Raw genomic sequence first — 20,671 nt, 5'->3', positions numbered from 1 at the left:
GTGACCCCTGCTCCATGCCTAGAAGATGACAAAACACTGTCAGGATCCCTGGCCAAACTGGCCTGTGGAAAATTGCTACCTGGCCCTAAGGTGGCGATCGGTATGATTCTAGGCATGTAAGAAGGGGCCATGAGAACTAAGTATTGCTGCAACCCCTTCTGCCCTCCCCATCATGATCTGCCCAGGTTTACAGAATCAGCTTTGCTGTCAGATGGCCATCTAGCCTCTGCTTGAAAACCTCCAAAGAAAGAGAGCCCACCACCTCCTAAAGAAGCCTGTTCCACTGAGGGACCGCTCTGTCAAGTCTTCCTAATGTTTAGCTGAAAGCAATTTTGATTTAATTTCAAGCCGTTGGTTCTGGTCTGAGCTTCTGGGGCAGTGGAAAACAACTCCGCACCATCCTCTATATTGCAGCCCTTCAAGTACTTGAAGATAGTTATCACCTCTCAGTCATCTTCCCTTCCAAGCTAAACATACCGAGTTCCTTCAAACTTTCCTCATAGGACTTGGTCTCCAGACCCCTCACCACCTTCGTTGCCCTCCTCTGGACATGTTCCAGCTTGTCTATATCCTTCTGAAATTGTGGTGCCCAAAACTGAACACAATACTCTGGGTGAGGTCTAACCAGAGCAGAGTAGAGCGATACCATTCACTTCTCGCGATCTGGACACCATGCTTCTGCTGATACAGCCCAAAATCGCATTTGCCTTTTTAGCTACCACATCACATTGCAGGCACACATGCCCCACCTCCTGCCCCGCTGTGTGCTCTTCACTACTTACCTGGGAGAGCCTGTTGGCTCAGGGGAAACTGAGGGTCAGGGCACCACCTCTCCCGGAGTGCAGGCTGTTTGGGCAAGAAACAGCTGCATAGGCACTCTGGGAGGGGAAGGAGCCCTCTTGACAGTCTTAAAGCTACAGAATCTACCAAATGACAGGCCTGTGCAGAAGCAGTCCCCTGTGTGCCTGCACAGAAGAATTCAAGGAACAACAATTGCAGGTAAGTGCAACCAGGGCCGGGGTGCCCATGGAGGCCAGGTAGGTGGTGGCCTCAGGGCGTGGAGTGGTGGAGGGGGCGCCGGAGGAGGCGTGGGGGGCGGGAGCGTGCGCCACGGAGCTGCAGCCTCCCAGCCCTCCCACCCCATGTTGCCGCCGCCACCAGCACATGCCCCCGGCCGGGCTCAGCAGCCGCGAGCAGGCGTCTGCGGCGGCGCAGGGCAACCGAGCGGGAGAGCTCGGAGGCCACCCGCACGCCGTCCCAGCTGCCCGCTGCAGTGATCGGGCCGGGGCGCGCGCGCGCACCCGTGATGACGTCACACGCAACATCATCACACAGGCCGGTGTGAGTGTGTGCGTGCGCATGCACGCGCGCAGGGGCACCTGGCTCACTGGCCACTGTGGGTGCCGAAAACTCTGGCGCCGCCGCTGAGTGCAACCCTGTTGTACAGGGTGTGGCTAGCTTATAGGGAGGCTACTACATAGGCCAACACATTGCTTTACTAAACCTTTTAATTTGTGCTCTCTGACAGCGTGATTTAAGACATCTCTGAGCACTCCAGAGAATAAGAGTTGAAAACTCTGTTCCATCGGTTCTTGGATTTATTCTGGGTGTAAAGCCATTTATTCACAAGTTATCCTTCAAGGCTGAACATTGTACATTAGTTAGAACTGTGAAAAAAGGCAGGTTTGCAAATTTACACAAGAACCTAAAAGCAGACTTCCAGACCTGCTGTGTCAAAATATCGTAAACAGTGACTTCACGGGAAAATCTGCAACACGTGTACTTAACTCTCCTCCATTAACATGAATGGGAGTGCTTAATGTTGGCTGTATTATATGGCTGTGGTACAATAAAAAGTCTTCAGTATTGTTAGTTATTTTCATGCACAGTTTCTTGATGATTATGTTTACCATTTAAATACGTTTTAGAATGTTCAAAGCAATCCACGTACATAAGCCACCTCAAGCAGGACTTTCAAGCACCAACATAGAAATATTCTAAATAAATAAATATTTGGAACAGATGCATTACCTCAGGAACGTGGGAGAAGGTCAGAGCAGCCCTGTTTGTTCAGTGCAGTGCTCCAAAGTTGTGGATAATTTTATTTGCTAGCACTGGCTTAATTTGTATAGTCTCTGAGGACAGAGTTGAAACTGGTACAACTGGGGGGTGGGGGGGTTGTATGTGCACTTGCACACGTTAAATGCATGTTCAAATGCAACACTGAAAATCTTCTGCAAAGTGGGTGTAATTCAAATATATCTCTTTGCAAAAGCACGTGTTGAACTATTCACAAGGCAACTTCATCACCTGAAGATCAACTGAAAAGATTGTTGGTTTTGTATATTATTTTGTAGAGTTGTATAGCTACACATGAATCTAATGGAATTGACATTATCATTGCCTTGATCCTGAATGACATCAACCCCCTTGGAAAATACCGCATGGATTTAGTGCTTCAGTTGAAGGTACAGTAATCACTCACTTACTTACTTAAGTATCCTGCTTAATGAGAGATTGAGCATCTTCAGAGAACTAGGCTTCATCTCTGGTCCTTTTTAGCTGTTCCCCTGCTTTGTGTGTGTGTGTGTATGCGCGCGCGTATGTGTGTCAGTCAGAGAGAGAGAGGCGGTTCCAGTTCTACATGTCCTGGGTTTCTGAATTGATGGGGAGGGGGGTAGAATTCAAGAGAATCCATTTACAGTCACATTTTAGTTTTCTTATGTTGCGTAATTTGGGTCTAAACTTTGGTCTCGTGCTTCGTACAAGAGTTGCATTGTAACATCTAGGGGTGTGCATGGGAAAAGATTTGTTTATTTGTTTTGGTAATTTCCCCCCCCCCAAATCAGAATTTGAGGAAAACTGAATTTATTCTCCACTTTGGTTCGATAATACAGAGCAAATTTGGTAAAATTTGGCCATTGTTTCCTATGGGAAACTCAATTTGGAAATTTCTGGTGGCCTGGGAGGGTCATTTTTTGACTAAATTTCACCAAATTTGCAGGAACCTGGTACTAACTGTCCTCTAATGAGCTCTCCCCAAGTTTGATAAAAATTGAAACCCAGGGGAGCATTTTATGCCCCCCACCCACCCAAAGAAGGTGCCCACAGCCACCTCTAATCTCCATTATTCCTTATGGGGAAAACTATCTGCAGGCGATTCAAGAAGCGGAGGGTGGCATTTTGAAAGCAAAATCCACTGAATTTGCAGCAGACCTACTCCTAACTTCTCTAATGACCCCCCCCCCCCGCAGGTTTCATGAAGAATGGACCACAAGGCGTCCACAGCCACCTCCGATCTCCATTAGTTCCCCTGGGGAAAACCTACAACTTACCTATCTTCAAAACACTTTTAAAAAGATCACACTTCACAACTCTCTCAGGAGACCCAAAAAGTACACTCAAACACAAGTTAACGCACTGAACCAAGCACCCCAACAAACACTCCTCAAGAAGAACAACCAACAACAATTAAACTCGTGACCAAACCAAACTTCTATCGCAACAAAAAACAGAACTCAGCAAAAACACCAACCAAACTTCTGTTAAAAAAGCCCAACGAAAGGGGAAAGCACCGCCCCCCCCCAGAAGAACAAGTGAATTTAATAAAATTAACAGGAATTATAAATGTCCAAACAAATTACCCACAATGTGATAAAGCAACCCCCCCGCAAAGAACAAGCAGCAAAATGAACAGTAAATATAACAAAACTTCAAAAGCCAGAAATCAAAGCCCCTGTACACAAAAGCCCAACCCATGCCTCCCCACACACAGCAAAAAAGCATGCAAACTAAAAAAAACCCTTATCCCTCCCCCCCACCTCTCCCAGACACCCCACCCCTCAAAGAGAGAAAAAACCCAGTGAGTCTTTGACTCTCCAACCAGGCAGCAGCCAGGAATCTACTCCACTCACTGGGCAGCAGGATCCAGTCGCTCCAAAGCAGACCAGAAGAGAAAGCCAACAGCCAGCAGCAGCAAGCAGGCAGTCTCTCTCAATCTCCAGGACAGAGTAAAATGGAGGCTGACTGAGGCAAGCCTCCTAATTTAACTCCTTGCAACAGTTTTAAAAAGGCACTCTCTTTCTTGAGAATCCCACTGGCTAGAGGACAGCTGCCGCAAGGATTGGTCACTCACATGCCCTTCTCCCTAATCTCCTTCTGCCTGACTCACTCCCTCTCCCTTCTTCCCCCTCCCATCTGGTAAAAAAGGTGGGAAGCAGTGTTTCATTGCTGTTCTGTAGCAAAGGAACAGTATTGCCGCACTATCCGAATTTTACCGAATAAATTCGGTAAACTTAAATTTAAATTCGGTATACCTAATATCGAACCCAGATTGCACATCTCTAGTAATACCTATTTCATAATATGTACAGGCTTATTTTTTTAAACTATATAATAATGTACAAGTGTTGTTTTTCATAACTGGAGTAATTACCTGATCATAATGGTTCTGTTCAGATTTTTTTCCCATATAGGGATGAAATGAGCATAGAGGGGAGAAAGATTGTGCCTTTTGGCTCAATGCCTAATGTGCATGTCGAGTATATGGTGTGAACGAGCATGGGCTGGTCCATATGATTAAAAAAAGCAAAAAGCAGGGTCCCTGAAGGCTCATATGGAACCTCTGCACGCGCACTGGAGACATGCAGGGTTCTCCTCACACCTTCCACTGAATACACGGAAATTGGGGATGGAGCCAGGAGGCGCAATCTAATCCCCTCCCCTACATGCACAGCTTAACTGGGCTAGTATATTTCCTTATTTTTGAACTATAGCACCCTTGAAAAACAATAGCAAGCTTGAAACACGCAGGGTATACTTTTTTGTAATGTTCAGATTGGTGCAGATCTGTCACCTGGAATGCTTTGGCATCAATATCCCACATTGTTTGGGTATGTCTCCGTGTAAGCATTTCTGCTCAAGAAGGGTTCCCCAGAATTTGTTGTTGAGATATTCATTTTTAACAGTGAAGAAAGCACACTATTTACTTGATCCACCTGAGAGATTAGAGTTTTTCTAAAAGGTTTAGTAGATAAGAACATGGTGCAGTATTTAAAGTATTTAATTGATAATAATGAATTGCACTTTAAAAACAAAATAGAATTTTATAAACCTAACTGAGCAATGTTGAAATTCCTTCAGAAATTCTTTTAGGCAAACTTCCATGGCAGTTTGGATCTGGTACATATGAAAACGTTTCAATCTCTTAACTACGCTGCAAGCTGAGGAGAGCTCTCACCCCCTCTCTGGTGTAAATTTGATCCCCTTCCCTTTTTAGACCGAACCGTGGTCCTACGTTGTATCTGCTCCTGTGTGACTATTATTCATGGTCCGCTTTAACGAGAGTATACAAATCCCCTTCGGATTGCAGACTTCTGGCTAGTTGTTGGTGTTTGAGAACATAAGAAGAGCCCCACAGAATGAGACCGGTGGCCCATGTGGTCCAGCCTCCCTGTTTCACGTGGCAGCCAATCTGTTGCCCTAGAGGGCCGACGAACGAGGGCGTAGAGCTGGGGCCTTCCCCTGAAGCTGCCCCCTAGCACTGGGTTGACTGCCTCGGAAGGCGGAGGGTTCCCTTCAGTCGCCACTGATGGACCCTCTCCTCCATGAACCTGTCTGGTCCTCTTTTAAAGCTGTCTTTCCTGTGGCCATCACGACATCTTCTGGCAGGGAATTCCACATTTCAATCACTCATTGTATAGAAATATTTCCTTTTTTCTGTCCTGAACCTATTTCCCATCAATTTCATTGGTTGCCATTGAGTTGTAGTATTTTGGGAGACAAAATTCTCTCCAACCACTATTTCTACCCCATTTATGATTTTATAAAACTCTCTCAAGGCCCTTGCCAGTTGTCCTTTTTCTAAACTGAGAAGGCCCAGACTCTCCACCCTTTCCTCACAGAAAAGGTGCTCTGACCCCTTAATCATCTTGGTTGCCCTCTTTTGTACTTTCTCCTGCAATATCTTCTTGGCTATTTTTTCTTGAGATACACCAACCAGAACGGCACGCAGTATTCTAAATGAGGCTGTGCCATGGCTGTGTACTCGGGTGTTTCAGTATCGGCCCTTTCCTTTCATCATAATCCCCAGCATGGAGTTTGCCCTTTTCTCTTCTGTTGCATGCGGAGTCAAAATCTTTATTGAGCTTTTCACTACGGCCCCCTCCCCCAGCCAGCCAAATTAGAGCTCTGTAGCTCTTCACAATCCGTCTTGGTTTTCATCATCCTAAGGAATTCGTTATTAAGCACAAACTTGGCCACTACAGTGGTGGATGGTTTGGTCCGGCATATCTACGGGACCGCCTCCCTCCCTATGTTCCCCCACAGCAGCTTCGCTCCTCTGAGCAGGGCCTTCTGCAGGTGGCACCTTGCACATGGGCAAAATCCACAGCTGCCCATACTTATGCATTCTCCGGTGGCACCCAACGTGTGGAATAGCCTATCTGAAGAGGTCAGGAGTGCTCCCCCTCTCCGGGCTTTCTGCAAACAGTATAAAACAGAATTATTCAGGAGGGCTTTTTACTCCTATAGGAGCGTTGCACTGTAAGAGATTTGTCAATAAAGAGAGGGGGCCCGTAGACTTTACTGCTATGTGCTCCTATGTACTGTCTTAATATGTCAGTCTCAGAATGGCTAATGCTCTGTTTTAGCAATGGATTTCTGCTGGTTTAAAATCTTTGCAAATTTGCATTTTATAGACCTTTTTATTACATTGTTTATTGAAATGTCCTTGAAATTGACTGTACTGGCCCACACTGTTTAATCTGCCTTGAATCTCAATGAGAAAGGCAGACTATAAATGAAGTAAATAAAAATAAATAAAAGCAACATTATGTTTAAGGGAATGGGAGGGAGAATGTATGAGTGAGAGGGGAAGAGATGCCCAGTGGCATTCCCCTGAGATCCTAAACATATTTGGCGACTGGGAACATTTCATCCTCAGCAGGCGATGGAGGTGCCTGGACCCCCTTGCGAAATTTTGTCAGCTCTTCAAACGTTTTAAAAACTTGGCTTGGCATCCCTACGGGTGCTTATGCAGGACCTGCATTCATTCATTCATAATCCACTTCTTTCACTGGGACTCAAGATGGATTGTAACTAAAAGCAGTGCAGTAAGAACAGTATAGTACAAACAGTGCACAAATAGTGCATACTAAAACACATTAAAATACAGACACACACACATTTTCAAGATTGGAGAACAATGCAGTGAAATATTACAATACATAATAATTGACAGAGTGATAAAGCCAGATTACAAATGTAAATAACTATAGATACGCACACGGTGGGGAGGCTGTTGCATGACAAATTCTGAATATATTCCTTGCATCAAGGGCTGTTGCCAACTCTAGGTTGGGAAATTCCTGGAGATTTTCAGGTGCAGCATGAAGAGGGTGGGGTTTGGGGTGGAGCCTAGGGAGGGGAAGGAGCTCAGCAAGGAAGTGATGCCACAAAGACCCCTGTCCAAAGCAGCTCTTTCCTCCGGGGGAATCGACGGCTGAAGTCTGGAGCTCAGTTAGAATTCCTGAAGGCCTCCAGGCTGCACCTAGAGGTTGGCAACCCTCCTTGCATCTGCATGGCTTTGTCCGGATGCCTGGGCCAAGGGGCAATAACCCCTAAGCAATGTGAATTCAGAATGCGATCTCATTTTGTGAACAAAAATACAAGACTGAGCTTTGTACTTCTGTGGAATATTTTCCAGAACGAAACTGAAATCTTCCCATCATGTCCTTTGTGTGAGGCCTGTGTGCTTCACTTGCACAAGTGTGTATTTTGATCATAATGAGTAAATGGTTGCCTGAAACTATTGCATGTAAGTTAGGTGGATTGTGTATTTGAGCAGATGGGTGAAAGAGTATTTGTGTCTACATCGCATTTTGATGTCTCTGTGGTGTACTGGCAGTCAGGGCAGGAGCAAGAAGGGGGATACATCCCGCTATCAGACACAACTTTGCAAACAACTCCGCTCTGAGCCTGCTTGTGGGGAAAGCGGACTATAAATCCAGTCAATCAATCAATCAATCAATCAATCAATCAATCAGTTCTTCCGGTTAGGTGGCATTATGCTGCACTGATATTATGCCCACTATAGAACAAAAAAGAAAAATGCAAGCTGTTTAAAATCTTATCTCACAATGAAAAGTACTCCAGTAATCTCAAAGCAAACACAACGACTGTTAATCCAGGAAATAAAATTTAACTGTCTGTGAACTGGGTCTTGTGCCCGCAGAACAACGCCTCCAAGCTTTTGCTAGCTATTATGGAAAGCAGACACGACAGCGAGAATGCGGAAAGGATCCTTTTCAACATGAGACCAAGAGAGCTGGTAAGTATTTGGGTCTATAGTCATAACCCTTACAGCTGAGAACACCGTCCCTGTTTTTCAAGTGAATGATTCGTTACGGCAGCTGAATTCTGCTGAATGGACACGTCAGTAGGATAGCCCCAATTCACAAGTAGGACTTGGAACAGGTCGTGCCTGAGTGACGTCTGTCTTTATGGCCTCATCGCTTGTTTTTTTTCATTCCCGGTGCTTTTTCAGTAATTGTTCTTTTAAGTGAATCATCGTGCCGCAGCCACACATTGTCTGAAAGAACATTCTGTGATGAGAGCCCTGAGCTGTTTGTTTTCTGAAACAAGACTGACGACAGAAATTGGCATCACAAATAAAATAAAGACGAAATTAAATAAAGCACTTGTTTCTGTGGCGGTCTCCCCCCCTCCCAAAACTACGGTCAGTGCAATTTGAAGGATTCAGACCATTTTTATAAACGAGCTGGCTCCTGGATTCTTGAGTGGCCTCCTGAGACCTGGCCCGGTTTGATATGCCCACGGAGAGTTAGCCGTCACGGAATAAAAGACAGAGGGGAAGATGGACACCCACAAAAATAACAGTAGTAATTGTATTTTGGCAGTGCTCTAGCGCATTTAAAACTTTTCACATGGAATAGTTTGTTGTCATCCTTATGCCGGTTCCATGAAGTTAGTGTTATTTTTTGCCATCATGCAGATGGGGAGGATCAGTCCTGAGGCAAAGTCTTTCTACACAAGATGCCTTGGTGCATGTTCGACAAGTGTAGGGAGACGCAATGTTAGCCGGGAAGCGTAGTTTAAAAAGACAGAGTCGGTGGAGATCACTCTTCAGAGGGTGAGTTTGTTAATTTCATCTTCGCCTTCCTGAAGGCTCTGTCAGTTTCACCTCTCCGGTCTAAAACTGTGTGGGATCGCAACCAGAGGGTAGCGATGAATGGGAATGTGCTGGAGCTGCCTCCCAGAGCCAGGCTCGGACCTGGAGAGGTAGTAACGGGCTGAAGTTTCCCTTTTGGCAATTCACAGCCCCTTCACACAGCTCCAGCACAGAGCAAAGCCTTTGCCATGCCGCCAGCTCTGTCTTTTTAAACTCTCCTTCCTGGCTACCATTGCATCTCCTGACACGTGTTCTTCACGTGTCAGGTGTCTCAACAGACTCTGGGAGAGGCTTGCTTAAGGCCGCTTGAGTGAGTTCATGACAGAGGCAGGATTGGGGCTGGGGACTCCGTGTATCATAGTTCTGCTCCATCCCTGCCCACTCATTTCTAGATATAACCAGAGATCTCTGTCCTCCCTGATGAAAATATGTTGTTGTGTGTGCACAGAGTACATTGATTTCTTACCGAAGCAGAATTTGGGGCAAATTCATCCCATTCTGTACTCTTTAATGTTTCAGTTCATAGCACCAGGGTCTAAAACATTACCTGATTCTTTCAAGCAAAGACCAAATAAATATCACACCTATATGGTATAGGTGGAAAGAAAGATTACCCGACTTTTGCAAATTATTTATAATCCTCGAAGCAAATACTTTATTAGTGACTTGGAAAAGAGGAATAGTACTGTCTTTTTTTTCATTTAATGAGTTGCTATTCAATTTTTGCTAAGAATAATTTTCCAGTCTTCTTTCTGAATTTTCAGAAAGCTTTTTTGAAATGAATGCTATAATCATTTATGTCCTGATCTGGATAGCCCAGGCAAGCCTGCCCTTGTCAGTTCTCAGAAGCTAAGCAGGGTTGGCCTTGGCTAGTAGTTAGATGGAAAACCTCCAAGGAAGACCAGGGTCCCTACGCAGAGGCAGGCAACGGCAAACCACCTCTGTTAAGTCTCTGGCCTTGAGAACCCCAGCAGGGGTTGCCAACGACGACTTGAACGCACTTTCTACCACCACCACCATGATATTTATATGGTTCTTTTGATTTGTAAAATTGATTGAGTCTTTTAAGTGGCCTCTTAAGACCTGCTTCAGGTTTGATAAGACCACGCAAAGCTAGCCTGTATGTAGCCAGCAGTGCATTCGTGGATGTGACTTGTTTTCAAGGTGGACGTAATGAAGAATGCATACAATCAGGGTCTGGAGAGTGACCACGGAGAAGAGGGTGCGGACGATGCCATTTCACCCAGAGACGTTGGACATAATATCTACATCTTAGCCCATCAGGTATGCACTTTTCTTCCTCTCAGTTAGTAACTTAGAATTGGATCTTTTCCTAGAAAGTGTATAGGTTTGTGTTTTGTGAGTATGTCTGTGTGCATGCACACACCATGTGAAATTTTGGCTTGCTCCAGGGAATCCCTCAACAATAGAGCCATGTTTCCAGAAGCCTTGTGAACTATACACAGATCTCTGGGTCCCATTGATAGGGGTTGTCAGATGTTTGCGATTGTGAGTATTTCCAGTTGTGTAGCATGCAAGGGCCCAAGAGAGAACTGAGTTCTGGGTCAGAAAGTGGGTCTATCAGGTAAGCATTTTTGCAACAAAATCAAAATACCGCCGGTAGGCCTCCCGCGAGTGTATCATCCCACTGTCCTGTTGTTATGTAGAGTTTATGTGGTTGTGATTTAAGCAGTTGTATTTCGCCTCTGTGTTTGGGAGTCCACCAATTCATTGTTAGCCACAATCAAATAATTTCTCTCTCTCTCTTTCTCTACCTCACACTGCCTCTTAACTTGCTAGTTTTAAGCAGACTACTAAAGTCCAGTAATTGCTGGTTGCTGCGTCGGTCTTTCTTGGCTGCTGGCCTGGCCAGTGCAGCTCAACTAAGGCCAAATCCCGGGACATGAGATGCCTCCTCCTCCTCCTGCTCCTTAAGATCCAACCTGATAATCAGGCCGTGGCACCCAAGACATGTTCAGTGCAGAGCCGAACCATCTACACAAGCCCGAGAGTGAAGCGGGGGGTGGGGGTCCAAAAGCAGAAAACACTGCAGTTGTATCAGAGTTCCATTCTGCCATGCAAACGGAGGAGAATCGCCCTTCCTTTTAACACATTTATTATTGTAGATATATTATAAAAAACTCAAAGGCACTACTGTTAGGAAATGTAATCAGATCATCCAGATAAAACTCATATCAGAAACCAACATTCAACCAGACAGCTAGCTGCCTGCACTACAAATTCATCTCCTTTGTACCTCTCCACATAACCAGCAATATCAAACCCACGGATCTGTTCTGATCGCAGAGGTGGTTTCTTCTGGTGGAAGGAGGCTTTCTCGGTCGCCAGGTGGGTAGAATGGCCCCATCTGATCCGGCCCAGTTGTTCCTAGCTGTACACGAGAAGTTGTGATTTTGGCTGTGTGAAGCCACCTTTTGACCACAGAAATGTTCTCAAGTGTCTCCTTTCTCTTTCTGTTTTTTAAAAAAAGATACGCGTCTTTTCGATCATTCCAATCCTGTACGGAAGTGACCACCCCACCCTTGTCTGTATGGCTTTTAATTGGTGCTTGTCACATTTGCATGCCGGAGGGATTTCATCTCCATCACGAGTCTTTCTCTGCGTCCCATAATAATTCAGGCCTGCGTGACTTGCGGCTGCTCCCAGTCACATTTGTCAGCAAGCATTCTTGTTTGCCTGGGACTGGAAAAAGCTCGTCCAGCTACCACCTGCGGCTGATCTGATGGGTTGTGAGGAACGCGAGCTTGCCAGCATGGGCTCTTTCTCTCCAGCAGGAGCCTGTTCGGAATACTTGACTTCCGTGGGCTGTGCTTGGAAATCTCCATGCTGGAAATCTCTGCGCTGTTTGTACATCTCTGCAGAAGGTTCTGCGGGTTCCTCTTTTAGCTCTCGCAGCCTCGTGCACGGATGGCTTATTTGGGGGGCATCCAGACTCTCGGTTTCTGTTGCTGTTTAAAGAGCAGTAGCTGGTTCTCCATTTTGCCACCACAACATCCTTTCCTGCCCTTACTTGTGGCTAACCTTACCAGAAGCAGGAGACATTCTTGTAAGCAGATGACCTTTGGTGCTTACAGAAATATAAATACATCACCCTTTAATGGAGGAAACAGGATAGCACTGTTGGTTGTCCAGGGAGAGACATGGGGGAAAAACATGCCGGATTTAGATGTCTCTGGGTTCCATTCTTCCTGGGTCTTGACTTCTCGTATATCACCTTCTTCTTCTCTTCCTCATCCTCTTTCCTTCTGCTGTTTTGGGTCACTGCTTCTGTAGAGCAAGTTTGGTGTAGTGGTTAAGGGCGTGGGACTCTAATCTGGAGAGCTGGGTTTGATTCCTGACTCCTCTGCTTGAAGCCAGCTGGGTGACCTTGGGCTAGTCACAGCTCTCTTGGAGCTCTCTCAGCCCCACCCACCTCACGGGGTGTTTTTTGTGGGAATAATAATGGCATACTTTGTAAAGCGCTCTGAGTGGACATTAAGTTGTCCTGAAGGGCGGTATATAAACTGAATGTTATTAATGTTATTATAGATCACAAATTACCAACTTCATCTTGAAACTGATGCTCCTAGCAACTTTCACTTAGAGCCAGAGATGAAGTGCAGACTCTCAGTAATAGGGCTGAGCCACGTTTTGTAGGTTAGTGTGTGCAGTATAATTATTGCACCACTATCAAGTATTTCCAGTGTGGTGGGTGAGGGGGGGTTAGCTGGAGCTGCTGCCTGTGCTTCCTCTCCGATCACCAACTGTGGTTACTTCCTGACGTCATAAGAACCCCCTCAAAAACTCCCAACAAGGTGAGCACGCACACAGAGCACACTCCCTCCACGAGAGCGCTGGCAGTGGCTGTCGAAGGCAGCAGGCAGATTTCGCCCCATTGCTGGCAGTTTCCTTGAAATTTTGGAACGTCCTCCCCAAATTCAGTGTTTTAATGGTTTTTCCCCACATGAATGAATGTCTACCTAGGTGAGAGAAAGCAAAAGAACAAGCTCATTGGATGGGGGGGGCTTAAACTTTTCATCTGCCCCTAGTGACCCCCATACCTGGCACAGAGATACTCCTTCTTGCTTCCTTTCCGTGGTATTCCAGATTTCAACCATTTATTTTTGCCCCCAAGACCCCTGCTGGAGCCCCTGAGAACGGAGTGGCCCTTTCCCATAGGCTGCCCCTTGTGCCTCCTTCGCCTTCCCTGAGCTCCATTTCAGGAGCACGTATTCGAGGGCTTCCTTCTGGGCAAGTATCTCACGGAGGTCCCGTGTCCCGGTTACTGACTCACACAGCCAGCAGGCAGGAGTCGCTTCCTGGTTGACAGAGCAGGACGAACCACGGTTCCAGGGTTCAGGCACAAGTTAGACAACACTCACAGCTTCCAGTCCACAGGGGTATTCCAGAATCAGGTTTGAAACAACAAGCCAAGGTCAGAGACTACAGAATCCGTTCCCAGCACAAGCAGCAAGGTCAGTAGTAAGGGGAGGCGTTGCTTCCACACAGCCGCTCCCTTCCCTGCGGCATTGAAGCACCTCTGGCTGCTCAGCCCCCCGTGCTGCATCGAGCACCTGCCAGCCGTCTCAGCCCTGCCCCTGCAAGCACCCAGCATCCCTGCTGATGCTGGGCCGGTGCGGAAGGGCTCTCCTGGCCCTCCTCTGAAGGGGCCCCCGGGGCTCGGGTGGCAAGGGGAGAGAGCTGGCCGGTGCCTGGCGCTCTGTTGCCGGCCCAGGGCTGGGAAGCTGAGGGGCCGATGTGCTGGGACCTGGCTGTGGGTCTATGTCTGATCCTTCAGGGACTGCCTCCCCCTGCAGTGCCCCTGCCGCTGGCCGTGGATCTGGGTCAGGGTCGCCAGCTGCCTCTTCCTCAGAAGAGTCTTCTGCGTCTCTTTGCTCTGCTTGGCTGGGCTGGTCCACAACATCAGACATGGGCATGGGAGGTCCTCCACCTGCCCCGTGGGCACATACAGGCTTTTTTTTAAAAAAAAACATCATTTGGCAGCCGCTCTTCTGGCCCAAGCCAACCTCCAGTGCAACATGGACACAGCCATGCCAAACCAGTGGCAGCAGTTCTCAGGCACACCTCTGGGAGAGGGTGTGTGGTGTTGGGCACCACTGCTGCTCTGAGGGGTGGGCTGTGGGGAAGACTCACCTGGCCCCGACTGCCAGTGCGGCGTGCATTGGACCTGAGGTGCCACCCCGGGGTGAGGCACCTGCCGCTTGCCCTGCTTGGATCAGGCTGATCCTCCCTTGCCGTCTTGCTCAGGGCTGCCTTAGGACTACCTGGAGCCCCTTACGCCTTAGCCACCCTTTCACGGTGTCTCCTACAGGCTGCCCCTCCTCTGTAGCCTCAGCCCCTTCTGCTCCTGTAGTTTCGCCTGCTCTGGCTTCCAATATTTATAACAGAGGACGCTTTGAAGATACCTGTATGGTCTCATCTGCCACTGGCACAACTCCCTGCATGTGAATGGCGTCGGGTTGGGTCGTGAGCTAGAGACGATTTAAGAGACGGTTGAGCAGGACGGGGCCTGCGGGTGCAGAGAAAGAGCACTGTGATGTGACTGGAGGCTCCCCACGGGAAACGCACGGGCTTATCACGGGAAATGGTTCAGCCTGAGCTGCTCCCCGGCATGTTTGTTTATGTGGTTGAGTGTGGTGGTACTGCAGCAGAGCGCTGAGCTTCTTTTAATCAATTTATTGTATTCCGTTTTAAGCCGTTTTTAAACTGTCTTTTAAATGGCCTTTTATCTGTAGTGCTCTGAGATAGCATTATTGGCCTTCATAGGCACAAGCAGTTTTCCCCCCACTCTCTCTCTCTCTCTAAGGAGGCATCAGGCGTTGAAGACCCTGAACCCAGCTCCATTTGATACAAGGGGAGGGGGAATATTCTCTCTCTCCTGGACTAGTGACTATTGCTAGTAGCCAACACCCAGTTAAGTCAGTGTGTTTGCACGCTGTACGGTGTTTTCTTTTTCTTTTTTATATTGCTAAATTGTTATTTTTAAGCTTCTAAGTTCTTTTTAAGCTTCTAACGTTTCACCTTGTTCCATTTGATCTTGTTTCTTAGGGGTTTTTTACAGCTCTTTAGTCTTAATTTTATTCATTTTTTTTAAAAAAAACTTTATTTTGACAGTTGTTTGTTTTAAAGTATAAATAAAAAAACTTCAACCATTAACAATTTATAAACAAAAACAGAGTAGCCGTAGAAAAGAGCAAGAGTCCAGTAGCACCTATAAGACTATCAGCATTTGTGGTAGGGTAGGAGCTTTCATGAGCCACAGCTCACTTCTTCAGATACGGCTATAAGAACTGGAACAGAGCATTGCTAACTTCATTCAGTCGTATTGATTGTGGGTGATAAGTGCTTAACATTCGATATCTGTTGGAAACAACATTCAATGCATTTAAAAATTAATTGGATCAAAATGATATGACTTACCAGGTTTTATACCCAAGTTAGTCATATAATCTCAAACAGGTATCTAGTCTTCTAGAAAACTAGAATGATAAGAGTCTCAATTAATATAAGAGATTTGATCAGTGACTTTTTCCATGAAACAGTGATCTTATATTTTCTTATGCCATAAAGCAATAGAAGGAGGTTTAGGGTCTTTCTGTATAGCTGCAATGGTGGATTTTGCTGCCGCCTAAATAATAGCAATTAACTTTCTTTCCCCCTTTGAAAGTCCAACTGTAAATTAAGTAAAAATAATTCAAGTTTCATAGGAAGAGAATACCCTGTAATCAACTCAATGTGAAAAAGGGTATCTAGCCAAAATACCACCAGCAATGTATATATGAACCTATACTATCTCGTAAGTAGTTTTATAGATTTAGTTCTCGAGTATTAGTTGAGCTAGTTGCGAAAATGTGGGATCTACAAGTTGGTAACCGTTGTGAATCAGAGATTCACCTCCTGGGGTGCAATAGGACATTCCACGAATTGTTTGTGCTCTGGTGATATTTTTGCTATATGGTTGTGTGATGTTAGGTACGCTAAAATTTGATTACTATTGGGATTATTAGAGATTAAAAAATAGACAATTCTTGTATAAATTTTACGGGCAGATTAATATATGTAATCTCTGTCTGCTGGATGGTGATGTCTCCAGATATCAAGGAGATCGTATTTCTCCATAAACGAAGCCAAGTCAGTTTTTTGACTACATGGTTAGAATGACAGTGGTTTTTTTATGAATTTATCTAATTTTGGGTCCATGATGAAAGTAAAGTTACCTCCAGTCATTATTTCATCGTCTGCAAATAGGCAGAGCTAAGCTAGAATTTCCTCCATAAATTGTATTTGGTTTTGATTGGGCACATATATTGATGCTAGAGTAATTGTTTCATTCTCTACAAGGCCTTTCAAAAATACGTATCTGCATTTGCTGTCAGTTTTTTAGGATGTCATAGAAAAGTGGATATTTTTTGAAAACGAAATAGCCACCTCTCTTGATTTGGAGGTTCCCGGGGCTTGATGTTGTTGTGCAAGCCAATTTGATCTGAATATTGGAGTTGCTTCTTTTTTTAAGGTGTGTTTCTTGAAGAAGCAAAACTGGAAGCCTAACAGCGCAATCCTAAACTGAGTTACTCCAGTCTAAACCCATTGATTTCTTCATAGGATTGCACTGTAAGATTGCACTGCATTTCTTAGCCAGGTGATGTAATTATATACAGTGGTCAGTTGTCAATTGCACCAAATCGCGTTTCCCATTGGAAACAATGGCCAAATTTTATCAAATTTGCTCTATACTGCCAAGGAAGATTTGAGCATGCACGAAGAGAAGGTGCATTGTGGGATACCATCCCTCATGTTGGAGGAACAGGGAGGAGACCTGTGCCAGTCCCTACACAGGATCAACTGCCGTGTTGCTGAAGTGTGTGAGTGAACAGAAAAGTAACGGGGGAAACACGTTTAAGTGCAATCACGTGTTCTCCACGTGTAATTCATCTTGTGTAGTTCAGCTCTTAGTTAAAGCAGCTGTCATTCTTTTGATCTTAATTTTGTTGTTCAGGCCCCTGTAATTAATTGAAACTGCTTCATAATTTTGATTTTGAGTCAACGAGTATATCAATATCATTAAACATTTCTGCAATGCTGAGAATTACCTGTGGGATTACTATCTTAGCTGGAAGACATTTAAAGCTCATAATAAAATAGCTTGATACTTCAATAGCTGTAGAGACAGTATTGTTCTGAATAAACTATTGTTCTTATTATAGAAACTAGAAAAAGCCAACCCAAGCCATCAAAATGGACCATTATAAAAACTGTTGCTCTTAAAGGTTTAAGGGAAGCCCAGAAAAGCATAGTGCATTTCAAATAAATCAGAACAGGACAAACCCACAAGCTAAAAGGGGAATACATCCTCCTATAACATCATTCCTCCCCCCAAAGCCTTTAACATATTTACTATTAGCAAGAAGTTAAATGAGAATAATTTTCTAGGGGTTCCATTCCTTTGAACTACAAACATCAAAAGATGTTTTTGCACCTCAGTAATGGAGCCCTTGCTTTTCGCCAAAGGCAAGCCCAAAGTCAAATTCTCTTGGATAGTGCTGAAGTTGAACAAGTTAAACATTTTGTTTATCTTGGTATCCTTTTCTCGTTTTATTTGAGTTGGAGTTCCCATCAAAGGACATTATGTAATACAATTAATCCAGTGTTGGGACTATTGTTAACTTTTTTATGCCAAAGGCGGAAAAATTATTCCAGGAGCTATTCAAGATCTTAATTTAAAAGTTATTCCAATAGTTCTTTTTGGTGCTGCCATTTGGATGAGTTCAGTTGATGAGACCATAGATCCACCTCTCTTCGATTCTTGCGAAAATGTTCCATGGCGCATTGCAGGAGTTGTTAATTATCCATGTCAAGTTTGGTCAAATGTCTCTGGAAGCTAGGGTGTGGCTGCTTGCTTCTGACAACCCCAGGCTTTTTAAGAGCTTTTTTCCTTACCAGACTAAATGCCAATCCTTCTGCGGTCATGAAAGGCGGATATCTTAAGTTACCTTATTGAGAAGAAACCTGTACATTTTCCTCTGGTTCAGTTGACTCTTTAGTGTGTGTGTTACTGGATTGTCCCTTTTATGAGGATCTTCGACTGTGTTTATTACTCATCTTTTAATTGATTGGCCTTGATTATCTGTGTCTGAGGTAATACCCTTTCTCCCTCTGAGGCGGAGGACATCTTGGGTGTTTCCCACCATCCAATCGGGGAGGCAGGAAGTAGAATCTTTCTTCCTCTTCCTTTGGTGTGTGGGACCACCCTCTCTCTCCTCAGTTCTTTTCCTGCCTCAGGGGAGAGCAGTTCTCAATAGGCTAGCTAGGCTACCCTTTTTTGGACTATATCCTTTTCTTCAGTCTTCTCTTCTACTTGTTTGTTGTTTATTCCTATACCTCCCTTGTCTGCCCCATTCTCTCCCCAACCCCATTGTTACCTGACTGGTCTCCTTCCTTTTCTTCTGACTTTGCCTTCAAAAAAAAAAGAAGAAGAAGAAGAGGGAGAGAGAGAGAAAGGAGGGTGAGAGGAGAGAGTTTTTTCTCTCGAGAAAAGGGAGAAAACAATGGAGCAACAGAGGAGAGCGGAGGAGTCATCGGACTCAGAAGAGTCTTTTTTGGAGAGGGCTGAGGGCTGCTCCCCGGGAACCGTCCTTCCGACGGTGGGGACAGGCCTGGCCGGGTCCGACTCGCCTAGGAGGCTTGATCGGCCCCGCGGCAGAAGAGCGCACGCCGGCGCAGAGCAGCCCAACAAGAAACGGCCCCGTCTGTTGCAGACGGAGCCGGGGACAGCCGCATGCAGCCAACGGGCCGCAGAAGAGAGCGCGGCTGCGAGAGGCCCTTTTTCGGCGGGAAAAGACGCTGCGGCCGATCTCCCGCCAAGACGCATCGCCGAGGTTGCCAACCTCCCAGCGGGGGAGTCAAGGCAAATTTCTTCAGATCCGGCGCAGGGCTCTCTCCACGGCACTCCTGATGATAATGTAAGTGCTTCCAGCGTATCCCCCCAAATGCTTGCAGCCATTAGAAGGTCTCTTAGGGAAGAGCTAAGAGCCCTTTGCCAAACAGAAGGCCCAGGGAACAGTTCCTCCTTCTCAGCTGAGCCTCCAGGAACGTCCCAAACTCAGAGTGGTGTACCTGCCTCCTGGCCAACTAAAGCAGCTAGAAAGCAGCAAGGAAAGACCCCAAGATGGGAGGAGGAGGACCATTCTCTTAGCGAGGTTTCTGATGAGGGGGAGTTCCTCTCAGAGGAGGAACAGGAAGCGATCTTGGCCACTCCAGAACAGTCCAACAGGCTGTTTCAAATGGAAGACTATACATATTTATTGTCAAAAACCCTTTCAGCCCTGGATCTGAAGGAGTCTGAAAAGGGGGAGGAGGAGGAGATCCCCTCCCAGGGTTCAAAGGGGAGACCCAAAGGGAATAAGGAGTTCTTCCCTAGATCAGAGAGCAACCCCAGAGTATTTCCTTTTCCAGAGTACTTTGAGCGACAACTCAAGGCAGAATGGTCCAATCCAGCTGCCAATAAGCAGATTCCCAATGTGATGAAAAAGCTGTATGTGTTGCCTAAATATACTGCTCAGTTCCTGCAGGTTCCCGTGATTGACGCGCCAGTGGCCGCTCTCCAGTCCCAGGGACTCCTGTCTGAAGATGGGCAAGGGATGATAAAAGATGGCCTAGACAAAAAAGGCGAAGCGGTGCTAAAGAGGGCTCACGAGGCACTGGCTACGTCCATCAAGGCATCTTCCATAGCCTCCATGGTGTCCAGGGCTGCAGTAGTGTGGACCAGGAGGTTAATCCAGCTTCTTCCGGAAAACAACAGAAGATTGCTGGAAGGAGCCAACAGGATACTGAAAGCTTGCACCTTCACCGCGGATGCCACCTTAGATGCAATGACTATGTCCTCCAGAGCGCTGGCATCCTCCTCATCAGCCAGACGACTCTTATGGCTTCGCGCCTGGCAAGCGGACCTCCAGGCCAAGCTCATCTTGATGGTGTACCCTTTCCAGGGCGACAAGCTCTTTGGTGATCAACTAGAGAAGATTCTAGTGGAAACCAAGGATAAGAAAAAAGCACTTCCAAGATCCTTGAGAAAACAGGAGAGACGATCTTTCGGATTTCAATCATTCAGATCGCACCATACCTTACCTAGAAGTCGCCAGGACCACAAACGCAATTGGACTGGGACCAGGCCACAGTCTCGGAGAGGAACATTCCAGGCCAAATTCAACAGGCAACAAGGTCTTCGCGGCAACAGGCACGACTCGGAGGATAAAAGCCAGAAGCCCTGACTCTCAAGATGCTTCGGTGGGGGGAAGGCTGCTCATGTTCCATCACACATGGGCGGAGTCCAAGGCAGATGCCTGGGCATTGGAGATTGTATCAAAAGGTTATCCGATAGAATTTCATTCCTTTCCACCGGAGCGATTCATAATCTCACCCCTCAAGAAAGACCCACACAAGCGTCACATCACCATTCAAGCA

General features: G+C 46.1%; 1 protein-coding gene across 1 annotated transcript in view; it reads left to right on the top strand.

The window, feature by feature from the left end:
* Positions 1-20,671, top strand: part of ITPR2 (inositol 1,4,5-trisphosphate receptor type 2) — a 304,126-nt gene that overhangs the window by 212,656 nt on the left and 70,799 nt on the right. The window contains exons 43-45 of the mRNA XM_054987843.1: positions 2,358-2,468; positions 8,234-8,329; positions 10,355-10,474. Of these exons, the coding sequence (XP_054843818.1) occupies positions 2,358-2,468; positions 8,234-8,329; positions 10,355-10,474 (327 nt within the window). The remainder of the gene's footprint in view (positions 1-2,357; positions 2,469-8,233; positions 8,330-10,354; positions 10,475-20,671) is intronic.

This window comes from Eublepharis macularius, chromosome 9, assembly GCF_028583425.1.
Source record: "Eublepharis macularius isolate TG4126 chromosome 9, MPM_Emac_v1.0, whole genome shotgun sequence".
Lineage (NCBI taxonomy): Eukaryota > Metazoa > Chordata > Lepidosauria > Squamata > Eublepharidae > Eublepharis > Eublepharis macularius.
The sequence above is the reverse complement of the archived record's forward strand: the minus strand, read 5'-3'. Positions and strand labels throughout refer to the sequence as shown.